The 21850-nt window shown below is 46.7% G+C and overlaps 1 protein-coding gene across 1 annotated transcript; it reads left to right on the top strand.

The window, feature by feature from the left end:
- Positions 1-4306: 4306 nt before the first annotated feature.
- On the top strand, positions 4307-10107 carry CST8 (cystatin 8 (cystatin-related epididymal specific)). Its single transcript, XM_012653124.1, has 3 exons — positions 4307-4540; positions 6498-6611; positions 10024-10107. Exons 1-3 carry the CDS (start codon positions 4307-4309, stop codon positions 10105-10107), a joined length of 432 nt encoding a protein of 143 aa, XP_012508578.1.
- The last annotated feature ends 11743 nt before the right edge of the window (positions 10108-21850 follow it).

Below are 21850 nucleotides of genomic sequence, written 5' to 3'. Positions count from 1 at the left end.
TATCTGGGACTACAGGCACACATCACCATGCTCAGCTAATTTTTCTATATTTTGTAGAGACAGGGTCTCATGCTTGCTCAGCTGGTCTCGAACTCCTGAGCTCAAGCGATCTTCTCACCTCGGCCGCCCAGAGTGCTAGGACTATAGGCATGAGCCACCACGCCTGGCCTAACTTTCTAACTTTTAATAGGCTAATAGGGGAAAAGGAGTACCCATTTCACTGGTGCTACTCATTTGCACTTCTTTGGTTAGCAATGGGTTTGAACATCTTTTGATAGGCTGCTCAAGCTCAGGAGTTCAAGACCAGCCTGAGCAAGAGTGAGATTCTGTCTCTATAAAAATAGAAATATTAGCCAGGCTTGTCGTTCCAGCTCTTAGATTTCACTTCTGAAATTACAGCCTCATAATATTAGCTTATTTATTTTTCAAGATTGCTCTCTCTCTCTCTCTCTCTCTTTTTTTCTGATATCTTTGAGTTTCTTGAGTTTTCTAAGAGACTGCTATTCGAAGTACGGTCTGTGGACCGGTGCCCACGTGTTTGTTACCAGCCCGCTGTAAGATAAGTATGGAAATTGTGAGTAGGGACTGACAGACTTTCATAGCAATTTGATATTATTGCAATATCCTGGCATGCGATTTTGTGTCTTAAAAACTATCAGTATGCAATGGTTTGAAATTAAAAACAAAACCAAACAATAAAACTGGTCCTTTATAACAGAGATTTTGAGAAACACGGGATGTTCTCTGTTGGTTATCAGGTTCATCTCCACACTGATTTCCTGTTCTAGATGCTAATTTTTGTTAGTGCTAGACATGGCCAGCGTCTTCGTCTATACTGTCATCGGTCTATTGACTTTTGTTAGTGGCATCCTTTGTTGATCAGAAATCCTTAATTTGGTAATTTTTGATGTTGGGTATGGCATTTTATGCTAAAGACTTTTTAGAGTATTCTTCAAGTCTTTTCATCTCTGCTTGTTTTTTGGCTTCTTGATCTACCAATTTTAGGCTTCAAAACTATCAGATAAAAAGTCGATCACTTATCTTTTGTCCTGCAATTTTCTCATTTTCTGTTAGGTATGTGTTAGGCATATAAATATTTTGATGACTGTATTTTTTGTCCTATTTTTTCTTTTGTATGTTTTTGTTTCTGTATTAGTTTTCTATATTATGTAACAAATAACCACAAACTTGGCAGCTTAAAACAGTGCCCACCTGTGATCTCAGTTTCTCAGTTTCTGTGAGTCAGACTTCTCTGAGTCCTCTGCTCAGCATCTCACCACTGCAATTCTGGTGTCAGCCAAGACCAAGAACTCAGACAAGGCTTGGGGTCCTCCTCCAAGTTCACATGAGAGTTTGTTTTAGGACACTCAATTCTATTCTACTTATCTCCGTATCTATCTTTATGTCAGTACCATACTGTTTGGAGTACTGTAGCTTTATAGTAAATTTTGAGATTGGGAAGCGTGAGTCCTCTAACTTTATTCTTTTTCAAGATAGTTTTACATGGTCTGAGTTCCTTGCTTTTCCATGGGGAATATGTCCATGAAGCTCCTAGATCTTTCATCCTCCAAGTGAAACTTCTCTCTAGACACTCCTTTAAAGGATGCATTTGATTAGGTAAGGTCCACCCAGGAACATCTCCCTTTATATTATCTCAAAATTAACAGATTAGGGACCTTAATTATGTCTGCAGTACCATCCGTCATCTTTGCTGTATAACCTAACCTAACCGTGTGTGTGTGTGTGTGTGTGCGTGCATGTGTGTGTGTGTGTGTGTGTGTATGCTTATGAAGAACAAAGGGGTATTTGAGTGTCAGAGGCATAAGACTTGGATCTTTTACCTAATTAACGACCACCACCACATATTTCTCCAAAATCTAAACCCTAGAATTACTGCTTCAATTTGGTGAATGTGTGTGTATCAGTCAGCTATTGGCACAGATGTGCTGCGTAACAACCTACCCCGACCTGGTGGAGAACCACAACAGGTCTTCACCACCAGGTGCATGGATCTGCAGGCTGACTGCAGGTTGGCTGGCCTGGGGGATTGGCTGTGTGGCTTTACTTCAGGGTGACACGGCTGGCTTCACCACAGGGGAAGGTGGGACCCAGATCATGTGTTCCCAGACCCAGCGAGTCTATATGAGAGCATGCTTAACCTTGACCAGTAACATAAATAAGACAAATCAAATCAATCAAACATAATTATTCTCTTATCCTACTAAGAAAGAATAAGTAGGCAGAAGGTAAAGATGCAGAGAAGCAAAGATTGTCACAGTTCGATATCTCTCTACTCAAATTGTGGTCTGAGAACCAGCAGCATTTGCATCACCTGGGAGCTGGTTAGAAATGCAGACTCTCAGGCCTCACCCCAGTCCCCCGAATCAGCACCTGCATTTTAAAAAGATTGCCAGGCAGTTCACGTGAACATTAATGTTCAGGAAGCATGGATGCAGCACACTGGTTTTCAAACTTGGCTGTCAATTGGAACCCTTGGGGGAACTTTACTTTTTTTTGAGACAGAGTCTCACTCTGTCACCCCAGCTAGAGTGCCGTGTCATCAGCCTAGCTCACAGCAACCTCAAACTCCTGGGCTCAAGCGATTCTCCTGCCTCAGCCTCCCACAAGTAGCTGGGATTACAGGCTCACTCCACCACACCTGGCTAATTTTTCTATTTTTAGTAGAGACAGAATCTCACTCTTGCTCAGGCTAGTCTCAAACTTCTGAGCTCAAGCAATCCTCCCGCCTCGGCCTCCCAGAGTGCTAGGATTACATGCATGAGCCACTGTGCCTGATCCCCTTGGGGAAACTTTAAAAACTGCTGGTTTTACAGATTCTTTTCCAGACATTCTGATTTTATTGATGAGGTATGGCCCAGTGTCTTAAAACTCCCCAAGTGCTTTCAATATGCAGGAAAATTTGAAAATTGTGAATACATAATTAGTGATGAACAATCTGGTAATAAATAATAAATTTAAATTGATACACAGCTTTGCATCGATTCCCCATCTAGTCTTTTATTATGCAAAAATACTTGTGCACTGTCACAAAGGTATTGGAAAAGTATTGCTCACCACGGTACTGCCTGTGACAGCTGAAAATGAGAAACAACCAAATAATCCACCAATGGGGAGAAAGTTTAAATACAATGTGGAGCATTCACGCTCCGCAGTGTTTTACAACCTGCCTGGCAGATTTACACCCACATGTGTTTCCCGTACATTGCCCTCCCTCACGGTCAAGGGTCCATCAATCTTCACAGTCTGGGATGAATGCCCACCTCTCTGTCCCTCTAGGAACTTGCTGGACACTGATTTGAGATTTTTACAGAAAAGCAGAATCTCTGAGAACTCAATGGGATCAAGGCCCCCTTCTCCCTCTAAGGCTCAGGCTCAGGCCTGGGCATCAGGGTGGGCAGTGTGAGCCCTGCGCTGCAGGGCGGGGAGGGGGTGCTGCAGGCCACACCCATAGAATCCAGAGGCCAGGCATTCAGGAGGCTGGGGCTGTGACACAGTGGGCAGGAGACCCCGAAAGGCCCTCCACTCGAGGGCACAGCAAGAGGCTGCCTGCTGTCTGTGGCCCTCTGAGAACTGCATGAACCAAAAGGCCAGAGGAGGGCAGGTGAGAGATGCCCTCACCGAGGCAGGGCACAGATGCTAAATTACATCACAAAGTGACACCTCCCTGCATTGTGTGGACTCAGAAGGTCAAGCTAGACCCAAGATCAGGACCCACAGAGCCCCCTGAGTGGGGCACAGGCATGAGCGCAGAGTGCTGAAGACCAAGAGAACCACAGCCAGGTGGGCGGGTCAGCGCCCATCTCCACAAGGGGGAAGAGGGAGCCGCGGCTGGAGCAGGCTGGGAAGTCCGCGGAGGGCTGGCGCCAGGAAACCTTGAGGACAGCAACAATTTTTGTGGTCACATTTTACAGGACTGAGAAGCAGGTAACAAACGTGGGTGGTGACAGGCACGGGGTAGGTGTAGACACATCCAGGTCTAAGTGGAGGGCAGTTCTCCCCAGAAACACAGACTGCATCCAGGGTAAGAAGGAGGATCCTGGTGGCAGAGTCTCCTTTACTGGGTCCGTGGGTGGGTTTCCTTGGAGAAGGAAAGGGCTAAAGGGTGACCCTAATGGCTCTGTCTTGAATCCAGCTGGGCTGATGCTGAGAGAAGGCAGCGTGTGGCGGTAAGACCCTTGGATCCACAGTGGCGGCAGCAGCGGCCACCCCACCCTGCCCAACGCCTCCTGCAGCTCCAACCCCGAGAGAACCAGGAGACTCACCTGTGCCTCCTGACTGAGGGACCATGAGCAGACCCTGGTGGCTCTCCCTGTTCCTCCTCACCCTTCCTATGGCCCTGGTGGCCGGCACAGACCCAGGAAAGAATGAGTTGACGACGGAGTTGAGGACATTTAAAACCATCAACACCACAAGCTCCAATGTGAAGCAGTGTCTGTGGTTTGCCATGAAGGAATACAACAAAGAGAGTGAGGACAAGTATATCTTCATGGTGGCCAGAGTGCTGCGGGCCCAGATGCGGGTAAAGGTGTTTTCTTCACATAGGAGGGCATTTGCATATGGGGCACAGAGTGAGGCCAGGCAGAGAGAGTGGGCATGTGAGAAAAGTACTGATATACAAAAATCCTAGATATGCGAGTGCTTAAAAGTGTACCCACTCGCACAGTACCAAACAACAGTGCACGCGTAGGGCACTTTCTATATATGCTTAGGCTGTTCTTCTAAGTTCTTTGCATATATTAACTCGTTTAACCTCAAAACTGCAAATCAAATGTTCACATACTCACTAAGATGAGGAGACAAATCTAGCGCTGTGAATCTTTTCCAATTCTGCTGTCACAGGTGATATTTTAACCCATCCACATAACACGGAATGTGGGGTTGGACAGAGGCACAAAATTTTTAAAATATTTTAGTTCCACATTTATTTAGTGGAAGTGGAGACGTACTGATTTTCTGTTTATAAAAACGTGGCCTTCTTCACAGGGCCCTGAGTTGCCCAACTCTAGAAGGCATCGCTTACTCGGATTCCAAGGGGCATGGTGCTCTCTGGGGTTTGCAACACGGTAGTGGGGGGCCTGCCTGCTCTACTCAGTAATGGTGCCCGTTGTTGGAACTCAGCTGACCATGAACACCAGCTTCAGTCAGTCGGGTGGTGGTGTGACTTGTCATTACACCATGAAATGTGCAGGGTTGGGTTACAAAGATACTCAACCAATAGGTCATTGTTGGAGGGGTCATGGGAAAACGTGAGTTGAAAAAACAGTGAACTGTGAAGGAGGCCAGGAACAAGAGTGTGGTGGTTAGGGACACTCGCTGCAGTGCTGGGACACCGTGGCTTGATCCCTGGGTCGGCTGCTTGCTAGATACATAATAACTTAGTCTCTCTGCACCCCAGTTTCCTTACTTGACAAAGAATGGGGGTGACAGCCTGACCCCAGAAGGCTGGGGTGCGGAGTAACTGAGCTGTTGATTGCGAAGGCCCGAGGCTGGGTCTGCCAGGACGGTTACTGTATTCCTAGGAAGCTCTGTTGAGGGTCAGGTTCACCTCCACAGTATTTTCAAGGTTCCCTAAGTACAAACCTAACTCCCAAACCCTGCTGGTACCTCTTGATGTCAAACCAGCTTCTCCCCTTCAAGACAGGCTAGAGTCTCCTCTGCTAACTCTTTGGAGCTCAGCTAAAATCTAACACAGCCTTACTGAAGCATGGAGAGAGCAAAGGAAAGTGAGTCCAGGTGAACCTGGACCTGACTAGCAGACGTCCCTTTGCCTCCTACTGTAACCCGTTAAAGCCAGATGAAAGCAGATTTGGAGGGATGGCATGACTAGCCTTAATTGCATTCCATCATCAGTGAATTCGGTAAATGCTGATTTCTTACTATAAACCTACAGCTGTTCTACTCATTAAAGATTCAACAGAGGACAAGGCAGATGAATTCAGGCCTGCAGGGACTGTGACCTGAGCTGGTGGCAGGGGACTTGGGTGGGGAAACCCCAGAGGGTGGGAGATTTTACAGGCATCTGAAGGGGTGTGTATGTGAAAGGGATTGGGCAGGGAGCCCAGTATGGCTGAGGGGGCTGTCATCTCACCAGGCCCAGGTGAACCTTAGCATCTAGCCCGGGAGAACTGATGGTTCTGGGGACCCCTTACTTCCACCCATATCCATCACAGAGCATACAGCATACCCCAAACTTTGGGATGGAAAATGGAATTAGGTCATGCCTTCAAGGAGGCCCTAAAGCGGAGAGGAGCCTGTTCCCCAAGTGTCTAGCTCCAGGTGGCTGCCAGAGTTGTCACTTGTCTCAGTGTGCAAAGGAATCCAGGCAGCGGGTATCCCAGGCTTTCCCCTAAAGATATATCTGGGAGGGGGGAAGGGAGAAAAGGGGAGAGGATGAGAGAGTGATTTTTGTGTTTGTCAATGCTGTTTTAAAAAAATAAGACTTTTTTGAATAAAATTGCACAATTGCTGATTGACAGGTCACACATTGTCTGGAATACATTATTGATGTTGAAATTGTCCGCAGCAATTGCAAAAAGATCTCAAGCAATAATGAAAGCTGTGCCATTCAAAGAAACTCTAAACTGGAAAAGGTAGGTGACAAACCAACTGTCAGTGATGGTCTTAGCAGCTCTGAGCCCCAGACGGAACACATTGGGATGCCTGGACTCTTGCTTTGAGGTCTGGATCGTTCCAATAACTTTAGTTGATTTCCAGTGGTCAGCCCCAGATTGGTCGCTTCTGTGGCCTTCAGAGCAGAGGACGCAGGGGCACAGGACATGGTGGAAGCCTCAGAGTCTTTGCCCCATCCTCGTCCCAGGGACAGGATGTTGTTAAGGCCACTCTTATCTCAAGGGCTCCATTGACTCTGGCCTTTTGATGCAGGAACATTTGCCAACACATATTCACTGGAAATCTGTCCTCTTGGGCAGACCAGCCACCCACTGTTGCTGGTTCACAGCTGCTCATCCCTGTACAGGCATATAAGGACATTCATTCATTCACTCATCCACTTGTACAAACATACTTAGCACCAGGTACTACGTACGTTGTACCAGGCCTATTCTGGGTGCTGTCAATTAAGCAACGACTAGGCCAGACAGTGTCCCTGGTGTCCTGGGCTTACCGTTGATTCTTGCTGGGCTTATCCAGGGTTTCCACAAAGGTCAGGGAAAACCCAAGACTCCAACCGAAGGGCTGACTTGGCCCAGGGACTTTTGGCATCAAGCCTATATTTTTCTTGGTCTCAGAGCTGGGAAAGAGCCCTGGACTGTTCATCCAACCGTACTTAGTCTGAGACTGATAGGGGCCCCAGGCACTCTGCAGGTTTGCCCAACAGGTGTACCTTTGCCCCTCTCCTTGCAATGGTGGTTCTCCAGTGTGAATAGGCATCAGAATCACCTGGGGGAGTCGCTAACCCCAGATGGATGGGTCCTACCTGCAGAGTTTCTGATTCAGTAGGTCAGGAAATGGAGTCCAAGAATTTGCATTCTTAACATGGTCCCAAGTGGAGTTGCGCCTGCTGCTGGCATTGGGATCCCATGTTGAGAACCACCGCTTTCTGTATGGCCACGGCACAGGAAGTGCAAATACAATTAATGACGTGCACTCCCGTTATGTGTGGCGAAAACTGCCTCGTATACCCTCAAATTAGACTAGTCCTACCATTTCCAGGTAATAGCAGGTAACCCGTCAGGATAAACCTGTAAGCTGTGAGCATGTCCTAATGCTATTTGATCTTTTATGTTTGTTTAATCTTTTATTGGTATTAGGAGTATGGCTATTTTAAATTTGTATTTTATCCTGTTTGGGGGTTATCCTGTTTTTGGGGGGAGGGTTATAGGAAAGTTGTTACTTTTGCTTGTTTGAGGGAAATATTAAAGAAAATTAAGGAGACTTTTCCACAGGGAGCCCACTTGTGTCTAAGATTTCCATGACTCCTCTTGGTTTTTAAGGCATACTTTTAAAAAAATACATTTATCAGTAGTGAAAACTTTCCTTCTTTCCAAGCCTTTAGGATAATGCTGAAGAGTAATAGTACTGGACAGTTTTTCTTGTTCCCAGCTTTAATGGAAATGTCCCCATTATTTATATTCTATTATTAAATATTACCTCAAGTGCTGATTTCTGAAATTTCTTCAATTCTCTCTCTTTACTAAGAGTTATTTTTTTAAATTAAGAATGTTTTCTTCTATCAAATATTCTTTTAATATCCACCAAGTATATTGAATATTTTTCTTCTTTAACCTATTAGTATAATTAATTAAAATAATAGATTCCCCAATATTGAGCCATTCTCACATCTGGAATAGGGTGTGCTTGTATTTGTGTGTTTGTGTGTATGTGTTTGGCAGTTTTATAACTTTACTTGATTGCCGGTGGTTACTTTTTATCCACATTGACTGTCTGTAGGTTTTTGAAAGTGGGGACAGGTACATAGGTAACAAGGGTATTGAGTTTGTTTGGGGAACCTTCGTCCTCGGCATGTTTTCTAGGCAACTATACGTGGATATGGCATGGGACACTCCGTGTGTTTTGGCCCGAACAGCTTTGTTGAGGTACACATCTTTGTTTCCATTTCTTTCATGGCAAATTTCTGGATTTCTCTGAGTGCCCAAGGGACACACTTCTTGAAGGCCACTCCCTGCACGTACTTATGAACGTGGTGGTTACTCGCTGGTACGCAGATGTGCTCTGTTATTATCCTCATTATCCTTCACAGGAGCCAGTCTGCTGGGCCCAGGCCGGAAAGGAAGAACGTGAAGGGTTCTGTCTGCACTTGTTATTTATTTGTTATTTAGAACACAGTGGGGTTTGATAGGCCACTTTTTAATTTAGAAATTTTGCTTTTATATGTATTAACTACTCTCAAACTCTCCCGATGCCCAGAATCACTTGGAGCATGTGGCAAACACACACACACACACACACACACACACATGTATGTATGCACACATGCACACATACACAAGTTCCATGGCCTTATCCCAAATCTACTGAATCAAAATTTCCCAGTGTAAACACCCACGTGTTTTATATAACTGGGGAAATCTGGGAAGCACTCCATTAGGGACAGTAATTGTTTAATATAAAACTGTCTTTAATTTGCTATTTTTTTGTTTAGGACGTTTGCTGTCTATTTGTTAGGTAAGTTTGGGTTATAATTCATTTCTCACTTATATCTTTGTTTCAGGATTTTGCCGGTGCAGTAAGTGAGAATGAGGTCTTTCCATTTTCTTCTGTGTTCTAGATCAGTGTAAAGACCACAGGAGATTTTGATGCCCAAAGTGTGATGTAATTTGCTTGCAAACCCATCTTGATTCAGTCTTTTTCATTGCATGTGTCCAATACTTACCGAGGACTAAACTTCCTTCTCTCTGACTCCATCTACCTCTTAACTCCTGGAGCCCAGTGTCTCCAGGCCACTTAAGATGCTGTTGGCTCTTTGCTGTTTTCCTCGTACTGTTTTCTCTTTACCTATCCATCCAGCCATTCATCCATTCATTTACCTATTACCCACATATAGAATATCTTATTTGTCATTTCTATGATATTTTGAAAGGGAGAGAAGGGCTCTTTGGAACAAAAGATATGGCAGGACCTAGAATCTTCTAAGTTGCTCCTATCCTGATTCCCTCATTACTAGAACAAAGGGTTTATTTAATCATTAAAATAACATACATGAGTTTCTATCTAATATAGAATTGCTTTATTTACATTGTAGGAAGTGTTAAAGAGAATTGAAAATAAAGTCAAGTTTACATCTAATCCCACACGAAAATATGGTGATTGTTAACATTTGTAATCTACCCGTGGTTAGTAGAGAGCAGAGATCCCTTGGGTAACTGCTGGTGGCTGCGAAGTCTGCAGCCTCCTGGGATCGTCCCCTGAAGGTGGTGAGTCCTCCCCCAGCACATTCCTAAGCTGACACTTAGCAACAGGACAATATTTTTTTCTTTTTCTTTTGGCACACTGCTGATTTTTTTTTGTTGTCGTCTTTTTCAGAAAGTAAGTTGCAGCTTTTTTGTGGAAGCGCTGCCCTGGAATGGCGAGTTCAATTTGATAAAGAAAGAGTGTGACGACGCCTGATGGTGTTTGCACATCTCCAACCTCTGTGTCTACCTCTCTGGGTGGAAAAATAGCAACAGCCGGAGGAGGGCTGCTCCCAACGTGCTTTCTGCACACATGTCTCTCTGCTTGCTGTTTTGTGTTTTAGTTCTATAGTACGTGGGGACGGAAGATGGGCATGTCCAATTCCTCTTTCCTGGCATTAAGGGTGGCCACTCAGCTTTGGCTGGCTTGATGGTCCACACCCCAGGGACAAGTTCGTCACCAGTACACAGAATAGAGAGAGTTCTGATTCCATTCCTCAGGGAAAATTAGAAGAGGAGTCCCTTTGGATGGGGTAACTGTCCCTCACAGAGGCCTGGACCCAGTGGGTTCCTTCTGGATGCCTCCTTTGGCCTGAGGCTCCTTCCTGTCAGAGAGTCCTGAGTAGACATGTCACCTGGGCTGGGCACCCTTGTGGCAGACAAGCAGCCCTTCTCTGTGGGATCTCTGTGGATTGGGAGGATTTACGTTTCTTCCCACGTGAATGTAAACAGTGGTCACAAAGAGACAGGAGTGAGGACAATAAATCCCGAAGGGTAAGCTGCATTGTTCATACGTGTGCACGTGTGTGTCCATGTGCCCGAGTGTGTGTGTGTGAGAGAGAGAGAAGGAGGGCCCCAGGCCTTCTGCAGGTTGCTCCTTTCCTAACACTGGTGGTGTGAACAGGTGTACAAAGGGTGCATTTGGGGAAGGAAGGAGGCAACAGGGGCAATAGCAGGAGATGAAATTCTCTTGAATAAAGGGATCATTAAAGATAGGTGTGTCTAACGGGGAATTGTTTAGTGGGTAGAGCTTCTGTTTTGCAAGATGAAGAGTTCTGGAGACTGGTTGCATAACAATGTGAATAGACAACATCACTGAACTGTACACTTAAAATGGTGAAGATGGTAAATTTGATATTATATGCATTTCACCACAATTAAAAAAATAAAAAAAAATAGACATCTCTATTTTAAACATAGTGTTGAGTATGATTCAGAAGACCAATTGTATTTCAAATGTACCCAAGCAAGAGCCAGGTTTCACCTTGGTGGCCTGGTAGGAGGTAGAGATTTCAACATTTTTGCCCCAGACAGGATGAGGTCACAAAGCTCAAAGGCTGTTTCTTTTCCAGCTAAGGGGTGTTTCATGGCTGGAGACTTCCCTTGGGGCCAAGGGGACAAGTGGGCCGAGCCGAGCTGTGCTTTTCCTCGGCTATCTCCTCTCCTGCAGCCCCTGTCTGTGGCTCTCTCCTGCCCTTCTCTCCACTGACAGGACCCCCTGCTTTCCTCTGCCTCGTTGTCTCCCTTCTCAAAATCCCTGCCGAACTTTGGGACCAGGATTGGGATCCAAGGCATATTTTTACATTCCTTGAGCTTAATGCACATATCCTGATTGAAAAATGTTATTTCCTGTGGGCTGGGAAGTCTGCGTCTAGAATGGCTCCCCTGCCTCTCCACGCAGACACGTGGTGCGGTGACACACGTGGATGAGCAGGCACAGGAAGACCCACAACATAGCCTTGCCGGGGCTGGCAGGAACTGGGTCAACTTACAGGCCTCTGTGGCTCTTCTGGCTCTGTTGGACATGTGGAAGTGTCTTAGGAAAGATGAGAACAACGTCTTGGAATTGTCTTTCCTGTGGACAGACGGGCAGGGACCACCAGGACGCAGACGTCTGGAGAAGGCAAACATCAGGCAATGTGTGACTATCTGGGACATGGTGGAATGGGGGGACCGCCCACCTGTGCTTGGCACAGGTCTGCTTCCTGCACGGGCTCAGAGACATAGCATGTATGTGTCTTTCTAAGCACAGGTCTATTTCTGAGTATGTTTCTGTTTACATTAAAATTGTATTTAATTTAACTTTATCCCTTTTAAACTTTCCTAATCGCTTCCCTGTCATTTTTTCTCTCCCTAAACATGGCCCAACTGAGATGAAATGCAAGTCAGGCCTCACTTCCCCCATCTGGCATTTAATGTCCTCTTTGCTAAGATGTTACAGGAGTATACACATGTACATACAATGGACTCACATGTACGCAGCCTTTCCCCGCCCTTTTTCAGAGAGGAGTCCACTGCAATAGGACCCGCAGCCTCTGCTAGGTTCTCTTAAAGACCTGCCTTGAAGACCCCTGGATGTCAGTGCTGTCTGGGCCTGGGGCACAGGAGAATTGGGGCCACAGGAGGCCACGAAAGTCAAGGAAAAGGGGTGTGGCCAGATAAGCCGTGTGGCCTTGGATGCTGCCAGGCTCAGGACTGGCAAGGGGTCCTTGCCCTCTGCTCTGTACTTATCCTTGCTGGGATGCATGGCCTGTCCACCTAGTGACCAGTCATGGCCATGCTGCTTGTGAGAACAAGCAGGAATTCAACTGACTCCACAGCCTAGTGAGAAATAAGGTCTGAGACAGGAGCCTGGTGGGACCAGGGGTGGGCTCTCTGGGGACCATGTGGACAGCAGAAGCTCAGAGCTCATGGCCGCAGCCCCAGGGAAGGGCCAGGTGGGCTATGCAGAGAGTGGAGCCCAGTCCTGGTTTTAGAAGACAGTGCTGTCCTGGCTCAGTCAGTACCTAAGTGTAGGGCCTTGACCTCCTGACTTAACCACTGTATGCTCGCCGGTTACCTGGGACAATGTCGGGACTGCTGTCTCACAGGAGCCTGGTGGAATTGACGCAATGAGCATGGACCTGTGAGTAATTTCCTGTGTGCATCCGAGGAAGGACACTTCCTCTTCGAGGTAGTTGGTACATTTAGAACATTAGATGCATTTGTAGTGTCTGCAAAAAAATCAGGGACAGACAGTAGTCCAGACCTGGGGATCCCTGAGAGTGTGGGGGTGTGCAGGGTGCTCTCCAAGTCCATGGTGCCCTCCACCAATGACTCTCCTGGGCCTCTGTGCGTTGGGGGCTGGGCAGGGGTGGCCATGGTGGGGCTGGGCTCCGGGAACCCACCTGTGGTTGAGTGAAGGGGGCTGTTCTACCCTTGACCCTGGGGCTACGTCCCTTAGTCCTTGCTGTCCTCTGTTAAGAAAAAATTGACCTGAAATTTGGAAAAAGACAAAATCAGCATGGGCTTTTAATGCCATTTGGAATGTTGTTCAACAGACCCAACAATGATGATCGAATTTTCCAGGCAATGCACCTCTCTTTGACTTGGTCTTTGCATTCGGTTAAAGGCCAGATTCTAAAGTTACAGGTTAACTTGTGGGTCTTTTTGTCTAAGAGAGATGGCAGTGATTTCCGTCCAGCAGAAAAGATCGCCCCAGAGGCTGTGGCTCTGTTGCTCTCTAGGAACTGAACCAGTTTTGCAACCAACGTGGGAATTTCCCCAAACATTCTTTCTCCATGCCCAGTAACCACGATTCCTCCAGTTCTCCTCCGAGCCAGCTTCCCCTGCTGCTGGTTCTCACTTTACAGAGTTGAATAATCAGTATCTCATTTGTTCTATATTTGTAAGTCGACCAGGTTGGTAAATTCCTGAAAATTACTCTTTGACAATTTCCACGTGAATCTCCCACAGTTCTCCACACTCCAGGGCATCGGGTTCATCCGATAGGATTAAGGACCCACTGCCCAGCCTCCCTCTGCCCCGTCCCTTACCAGGTCAGTGCAAGGACACTGAGGCAGTTCTCCTCACACACCTGCCACTTGCTATGGCAGGGACAGGACTCAAAGGCACAAGTGATAAGTGCAAAAATACCCGTGAGTCAGAATAGCCTTTGATGGACATACACACTGGTCCCCTGTGTAGGGACATAGAGACTGCCAGGGACACCAGAGAGTCCAGAGAAAAGGACCCTGAGAATTTCACATCTGGCGTCTGCCACAGGAGAGAGCAAGTGTGCAAACTCCAACTGCCACCGTTGCCAGACGGGAACTCTTTGGTTGTCAACTTATGATATGTGAAGGCAACTGAAGCAGCAGCGTGCCCTTGGAGCAATCATCTTTACTGTTTCTGGTTCCAAACTTTTCAGAGTTCCTTGTTTTTAATAACATATCTGCATCCTCAAATACAGAGACATTCTGAGCGAGCAGCTGGGGGCACCGACGGCATCTCCACTCGCCTGGATGATCCAGCTTTCTGCTTTGCTGACCAGGCTCGTGGGATTTTGTCAACTGCACCATGGCTAGAGCTTGGTCATCAGGTAAAGCTGATAAAATTTCAATCTGACTTTTTGAGAGTCAGGGACTGAGCCCTGTGCCATAGGTAAGGTGACAAAACCTCAGGGCATGGAGGTGAAAGCCATGCCTGGTTGAGAAAATTTGCCTTGAAATTTGGTTTCAGATGAAACGAGCACCACAGGTGCATGGATGGAAGCCGCCTGAGCCAGCACTTGCTGTAGGGTGTGCCCAGGACACCAACCCAGGGTGGAGAGTCCATCAGACCAAAGATTTTGGAAATAGCCTCTGCGCGTGTTGTTACTATTTTAAAAGCAAAATTACAAAGAAACAAGAGAGGGTGATGGAGGTATGTGTTAGAAAACTATCAGTTATCATTACAGTGTTTGTTTGTTTGTTTTTCATGATGGAGAATTTATCAGTCCAGGGGCTGGCTCCTACTAAGAAGAAAAACAAATTGCCTCCTGAAAAAGAAAGAAAGAAAAATGATTAATTAGCTTTTGCGGGAAAAAAAGGACTAATCATAAAGGAAGGAGACAGGCTATGCTGGGCAGGTACTGATTTATGTGTTGAAAAAAATCAGAGTAAATGTACAGTTTATAAACATTAGCAGTAGGTTATCGTAGAACAGAAATGTCAGGCAGCACTCACAAACTCATAAGAGGGGAATCCAAAGGGCTGACAATCCACCCAGGCTAAAACAGGAAATAAAATAGGAGAGACAGGAATAATAAACTAACAGAGCCAGAAGGTGGGTGAGTTTTATAAACAGATAAAATACAGAGTCTTGGATTTTATAAGATTATAAGATCCATAGGATTCTCACAAAAGACACATCTACCATAAACCAAGCCTGATATGTTGAAAATTCACTGGTGGACGAAGATATACCAAACACCTTCCCATTAGAGAAAGTGGGACAGAAAATATTAATTAATGTCAGGCTTAATGGAATTTAGGCAAAGAGTGTTAGGGGGTTGAAATAGAATTCTTTCTCTAGAAAACATATTCTAAGACACCAAGAAAATACAAATAAAATGTCACTGAGTGATACATAATCAAGATATTTTGCGAATGAGAAAAATCACAAATAGAGTAGAAGACTGAGAAATCTCTTTTGGAAGTAGAAAAAAAATTAAGGCTATAGATGAGGTAGATAAAATAATGAAGCCATTTTGTTTCCCAAGTACATACAAATGCAGATTTGGGTCTAACACGTGACACTGGAGGAAATCGACCAGGGAAGACAAAGTCTAAGGGCTGAGCATGGCCACTCCCAGGTGAGGGACAGCCAGGGAAGAACAACCGGCAAGGGCCTGAGACAACACAGAGCAGTGCCGTCCTCAAAGGGAGGAGTGTCCGCCTGTGCCAGACACCCGGCCAGTCAAGGAGGATGAGAGCCCAGAGCTGGCCACTGGGTTCAACCCATGCACAGCTTTGCTGGCCTTGGCGAGGGCAGTTTGGGTGCTGTTTGCAACACTGACTACTAGAGAGGATTCCTGAGAGTCCGAAGAGAGGAACTGGAAATCATGAGCAAGGACGCTTCTTTAGAAATATTTTGCTATAAAGATGAGGAAGCAATGAAGCTTCTTATCTGGGGAATGCAAGCCCCCTTTAATTATCAGGCCCAGAGAGATATTGAAATGTGACAGCATGTGACAGCAGTTACATCTCACGCTCCCCTTGAGCTACATGATTACCTCTTGAAGCCACTTGCTACGTGAGGTCTAGACTAACAGCCACCAAGTAGCCGTAAAATGCCACACGCTGGACATCGTAACTCATACCCTGTGGTTCAACAATGTATGGCCTAATCAATGTTATTTCTGTTAACCAGTGAGAACTCCTGTCAAACAACTTTGTGACAGCCCATTCCTTGTTCCCTTTTTAAAAACCCTGCTTGTGACAAAGGTCAAAGGCAACCCGGAAGTGTGTCCCAGGTTGCTGTCTTCAACCTTGGCCCAGATAAACTCTCTGTATTAATTTTGCTTCAGTTTCTTTCTTTAGGTTGACAAAGGGAACCAGAGAAATTCTGGAGAACTTGGAAAGTAAGGGGCTAAAGTAATTTTATTTATAAATACAAATTTCTACCTAGAAAATGCAAGAAAGTCAACTGAAATAATTTACTGTTATAGCTAGTGCACGTATAGAAAATATATGGTAAAAATACCATTTATAATACAACGACAACAACAAAGACAATATAGCTAGTATCAAGATTTAAAATGAACTCAGGGAGAGAAAACAGAACTTTTATTGATGGAACAAAGGATCTGGCAAAATGGAGAGACAGATCATACTCCTGGTAGGAAGATTTAACATTAAATATGTCATAAGTACTAATCTCGGCAACGCTGAAGGGGCTCAGGGCTCATGGTGCTCCCCACAGCTGGTCTAGGAAGGGTGGAAGGAGCTGCAGGCAGGAAGCGTTCCCTTCCGGAGCTGTAGGTTTCCTTGGGACTCAGACCGAGCGGGGCCATTCTGAGAATCTGCTGTTGACTCACCTTTTTTTGGTTGAGTTTCCTTAAATTCTGCATTTAAAGTTCTTTTGCAATTGCTGTGGGCCATCTCCATGTCTAAGATGGCCCATAACCTGCCCCAAAGAAATAGCACAGATTCCAAAGACAAGAAGCATTTTTGAATGCAGCTTCCAGAAAAGACAAAAGACACCAGCCAAGGGCTGTTCAGGGTGGGGGCTTCCCCTTGCCCTCACAGGAAACCTGAAAGCCCAGGGTTTTCTGGCTGGAAGCCCCTGGGATTAGGCTGGGGTCTGCAAAGTAGTGCAAATTCAGCCCCTGTCTTGGGGCTGGGCACTCTGGGGACAGGTGTGGCTGTGAGAAAACAGCTGGAACTCCTGTCCAGATTTTGGCCACCAGGAAGGTGGGGGTGGGTATTGGGGGAGTCTTTTTTCCTAATGGTGCTAAACTCATTTGTGCACAGATGTTTTGGAAAGGCGTATAGAGTACCTTCCGAAATTTAAAAATATAGACCAACAAAACCCTCTTCACCTCATCCTTGTAAACATCTACCTCAAAAACCCAACCAGCTCTGCGAGAACAGGAAATAGTGTGGGCCACACACGGTCTAATTTGCTCCTGATTCTGGCCCTTTTCCTAAGCAATGTCCTCACTAAGGTGGGTCCCAAGGGGAATAAGGTGTTTTCCCATAGGCTTGCTGCGTAGATGTGGTCCGTGGAGAAGCTGCATCAGCCACACCTGGGGGCTTGTCAGAAACGCTGACTCTCACACCCATCGCAGACTCACTGATTCAGAATCTCAGTTTTCATAAGATCCCAGGTGGTTTGTGTGCACATCAAAGCGTGAGAAGCACTGCCCTCGATTCTTAAAAACTTGTGGATATCAATTTATAACCCCCACTCCCGATTCTATAAATCTACTTGCAGGACAACTGACATTTTTAGGATACAGAATACATCAAATTATTTAAATCCCGCAAATTCTTTTTTTTTTGTATCCCTTTCCTCATTTTGCTCCTAAATAGCTTACGAATGGTTTTTAGTTGTTGCTGTAAATGGAAATTTTTCCCAGTTGCTGATAGTTTGTACTGGAGAATGTTGTGATTTTACTGTATTTTGATATATTGGCACTTTTCTCACTTCCTGGTGTAACAAAGGTGAAATATTCACGGATTCCTTTGATGGTAACTTGAGGGGCTTAGAAGTTATGGGGAAATAACATGGACACCCCAGGAACCAAAGAGGGACCACGTGAGAACGCCATCCAGACGTCGTGAGCCTGGGTGCTGTGGGGTCCGCAGCTCCTCCGTCAGGTGCAGTGGGCAGGGCAATGGCTCCTAAAGACGTCCGCACCCTCATCCCTAGGGACGTAGATGTGCTATGCAATCTGGCAGGGGGACATTAAGGTTGCTAATAGGCTGACTTTAAAATAGGGAGATTATCTGGGTTATCCAGATGGGCCCCTGAGTTCCTTAAAGGATAGAAGAGAGAGGCAGGGGAGTGAGTTGAAGTGATTCAGGGAGGGAAGAACTCGGCTCACTGCTGGCTTTAAAGATGGAAGGAGACCACAAGTCAAGAAATGTGAGCAGCCTCTAGGAGCTGGTACAGGCTAGGACATGGGTCCTTTCCTTGAGCCACCAGAAGGCATGCAGCCCAGCTGACACACTTTCAGCCCAGGGAGACCCATTTCTGACTTCTGACTTTCAGAGCCGTAGGATAATAAACTTGTGTTATAAGCTGCCAAGTTGGTGGCATTTGTTCAGCAGCCACAGTAAGCTAATACCCTGGGCTTGGCAACAGCTTCCTTCAGCCCTTGGGGTTTAGGAATGGAATATGTTCCCCTTTTGCTGACCAGAGGTCTTTTAACCTCCATTGTTGGTTTTCCTTGGCAAAAAATCCTTCTGTTAACTCTTCTCAGATATCCTATGGAATGTGTCCCTGATTTCCTGGCAGAACTCGGGATGAGACAGGCAGCTGAGGGTGGTACACTCAGCATGGCTTGCTGTCTCCCATCCTTGCACCCTCCCTGTCACTTGGGGCCAATTGTATTACTTTTGTCACAAAACGAAAGGCAAATAGAAAACGCCCTTCTCCTCTCAAAATCAAAGGGCTGTAGAGTAGGTTTGAAGCCTAATCTGTGCTATTTCTTAGTGCATTTCCCTCACTCACAAAATTAGTTGTTCTTTACCATAGACCAAAGAGAAGTAACAAAAATAAACTTTTTCCTAGTTCATCAGCCTTCTGTTGGTGCCGGACCAACTCAGCACCATCGACCCCCACCAAGTGGACAGGAGCTGCTCCTCAGGCCCTCCTGTGGCCTCTGCCCCTCCTACGGATGGGCCAGTGCAGAGCCTCGGGGAGAGGAGAGGCAACTTCAGTGCCTGGACAACCCCCTCTGTGGACCTGGTGACGCTGCTGGTGGTGGTGACGGCTGATGGTGCCTCTGCCCAGAGCTGTCTGGTCCTTTCCCCACGAGGCCTTCTGCCTTCTCTGCTCCTACACCATGGCCCAGTCATGCAAGCAGCATCCCCTCCTTGGGCTCAGTGTCCCTTTTGCAGGAACTTTCCTCACACACACGCACATGTGTGCACACTGCTGTCCCCGCCCACCCTGAGTTGGCATGCTCCCCAGTGACCGGCAGCCCCCCGACTCCTCCACTGTGTGGTCTGGGTTGAAGTCAGTCGTGGCTGTGGGGCTGGGTTCTGGTTGGGGGGCGGCGGCTGAGGAGTGCAGGGAGACCCCCCCCCTGCAATATTTCACCCATCTCTGCAGGGAGGCAGTGCTCGGCTACCGGTGACCAGTCCCAGCTAAGAGCTTGCTTTCTTTTTTTTTTGATTTTCTAACTCCATCATGTTTAGTAGTTGGCATTCTACTAAAAGGAAGAATTTCCCTTCTTGTCATTTATTTATTCACATCTTTATGTCAGTAAAGACCCATGGATTACTATTTTACTCAATTAGTTATACTCTATTATTCTCATGTTCATATTTCGATGCTGAAATTTCCCCAATTTGGCCAGTGGGATCTCCTTAAAGTTAGCTCCTGTGTCCTTTGACACATTCCCATCACTCTTATTACCATCATTCTTACATTCTGGTGCAACGATATGTTCCAAGCTTATCCAGTACTTTCAGGAGTCAACCTTTTCTTCCAGAAGCCCTGACTCCAGGATCTTTGAAAAGCCAACACATAGACCCCAAGTTCCTCCGCTTCGTGTCCGCAGGCCAAGAGCTTGCTTTCTTAGCCGTGTTTGAGCACAGGGAAAATGAGTTTCAAAGCCTTGGCTGGACCACGGCATCCTCACTGGCCAGTGGGAAGTGAGGTCAGAAGCGGAGTCGGCTCTGCGGGAGCCCCATGGACACCGGCATGGCATTGTTGTCCCAGGCCATGAACCCTGAAAAAGGCAGGGGTTACAGCCACAGGTCAGCCCCGAAGAAGCAAGCTCCTGCGCCAACTCTGCCATTGCCAGGTTTTAAGGCCTTTACCACACAATGCAACCCTCAGTGGCTCACCCACGACAGGGGAGAACAGTGCACCTGCCCCAGCTCAGAGGGGGCTGTGGGGGACCTGGGGAGTGGGTGGGGTGGCAGTGCTGAGTAGCCTTGGCGCCCTTCACAGGGGAGAGTGTGGCTATTCCCTGTCTCAGCTGTGATGTATTTGGACCCTTACTTTTATGATTCACTAATGCAATCTTCCAGGGCTACAGGGACAGATGGGAGAGGCAGGGAGACAAGTGACCTTGCTTCTGCGACCTCCTCCCACTGGCCCACTGCACACCTTGTCCCAGGAAACAGATGAAAAATGTTACTTCTATGGTCACTTTTGTTCCTGAGCTTACAGAGTTTGATTGTTGCAACATCAAAGTAGGCCAGGGACAAAGCAGAGACTGCAGTGCTCTTGCCCAGAGAACAGAAGGTTCCATATTGGAGGTGAATGGGGGCTGGAGTTCCAGAGGCCCCCAGGTTCAGTCTAAGCACAGGAGGCATGTACAGCACGCACCCTTCCATCCACGTGGACAGGAATGAGAGTCTGGGGCCACGCTCGGGAGGCCAATGTGGGGGTGAAAATGTTGCTTCCTTTCCTCCCCAGAGCCCTCATCCCTGTCCCCTCCCTCAGAGGCCCCCTCCAGTGATGCTGCGGTGACAGGCCCTGGGAGCCTTCCAAGGCAGCAGCTCACCCCAAGGGGACTGGCTTGCTCTGCTTCTGGAACCCTTTCCACCCCTCTCTGCCTGGAACCTTGGGCCCACACCTGGGCCTTGCAGGGACCAGGGCACGCACCAAGGGTGCCGTGTGCCTACCAAAGGTCACTCGGCCTCACCTGGCCAGTAGAAAAAGAGCAGGACATTGGGACTCTGCCTGCTGCAGATGATGAACTTGACCCCATGATGGAACTAGCTTTGACTTGCTATATGTTATAGCAACTTCATCCATAAAACAAGGCCCAGTGCCAGACTGCAGGTCAGAGAACCGCTCAAAAGTCTCAGGATAGTGTGTATTTCAAAATAACTAGAAGAGTGAAGTTGAATCGGCCTCACACGAAGAACGGATAAATGCTTGAGGTCATAGATACCCCCGTTACCCTGACTGTATGCTTGCATCGGAATTGTGCAGGCACCCCATGAATATGTACAACCACGATGTATCCATAAAAGTTTTTTAAAATTCTAAAAATATAAAAAAATAAAAACAGATGTGTCTTGAACAGGGAGTGCAGCTAATGGCTCATGGAACCGATTAGAGTAAAGCAGATAAAAGACAAATAAAATTCTTGGAAAATTCTATTGCCAAACGAGCTACCAGTTAGAACCAAGCGAGACTATGAGTACTTGGAAAACAAACTCAGACATCCACAGGCAGGAGCGTCCAGGCAACTACAGGCAGGACGCAGGACAAGGCTCCTCTTCCCTCTTCAGATACAGCCAGTGGGGACACTGGAGAAGGAAGGGCCTCCAAGAGGGGCGTCCAGGAAAACACCCCACTGAGGAGCCTCAGCCTTTGTGTCTGGAAGACATGAAACTGTGTTTCCAGAGAACAGATCCTGAGTCTTCTATTATAACAATGAATCTGGTTCATTGATTATGATTAAAGATAACACTTTTTTAAAGTAGGATTTTTTTCTATACTAGAGGCAAACAACTGTCAGAGACTAT

Source organism: Propithecus coquereli, unplaced genomic scaffold (genome assembly GCF_000956105.1).
Source record: "Propithecus coquereli isolate 6110/MARCELLA unplaced genomic scaffold, Pcoq_1.0 Scaffold411, whole genome shotgun sequence".
Taxonomy (NCBI): domain Eukaryota; kingdom Metazoa; phylum Chordata; class Mammalia; order Primates; family Indriidae; genus Propithecus; species Propithecus coquereli.
Note: the sequence above shows the minus strand (reverse complement) of the source record. Positions and strands in the feature narration are given on the sequence as shown.

What these genes read in the sequence shown, in the direction of transcription:
- CST8 (XM_012653124.1), top strand. Translation starts at nt 4,307, where the DNA reads ATGAGCAGACCCTGGTGGCTCTCCCTGTTCCTCCTCACCCTTCCTATG. An exon ending in TGCTGCGGGCCCAGATGCGG is followed by an intron (nt 4,541 to 6,497) that starts GTAAAGGTGTTT and finishes GCTGATTGACAG; the next exon opens with GTCACACATTGTCTGGAATA. An exon ending in GAAACTCTAAACTGGAAAAG is followed by an intron (nt 6,612 to 10,023) that starts GTAGGTGACAAA and finishes CGTCTTTTTCAG; the next exon opens with AAAGTAAGTTGCAGCTTTTT.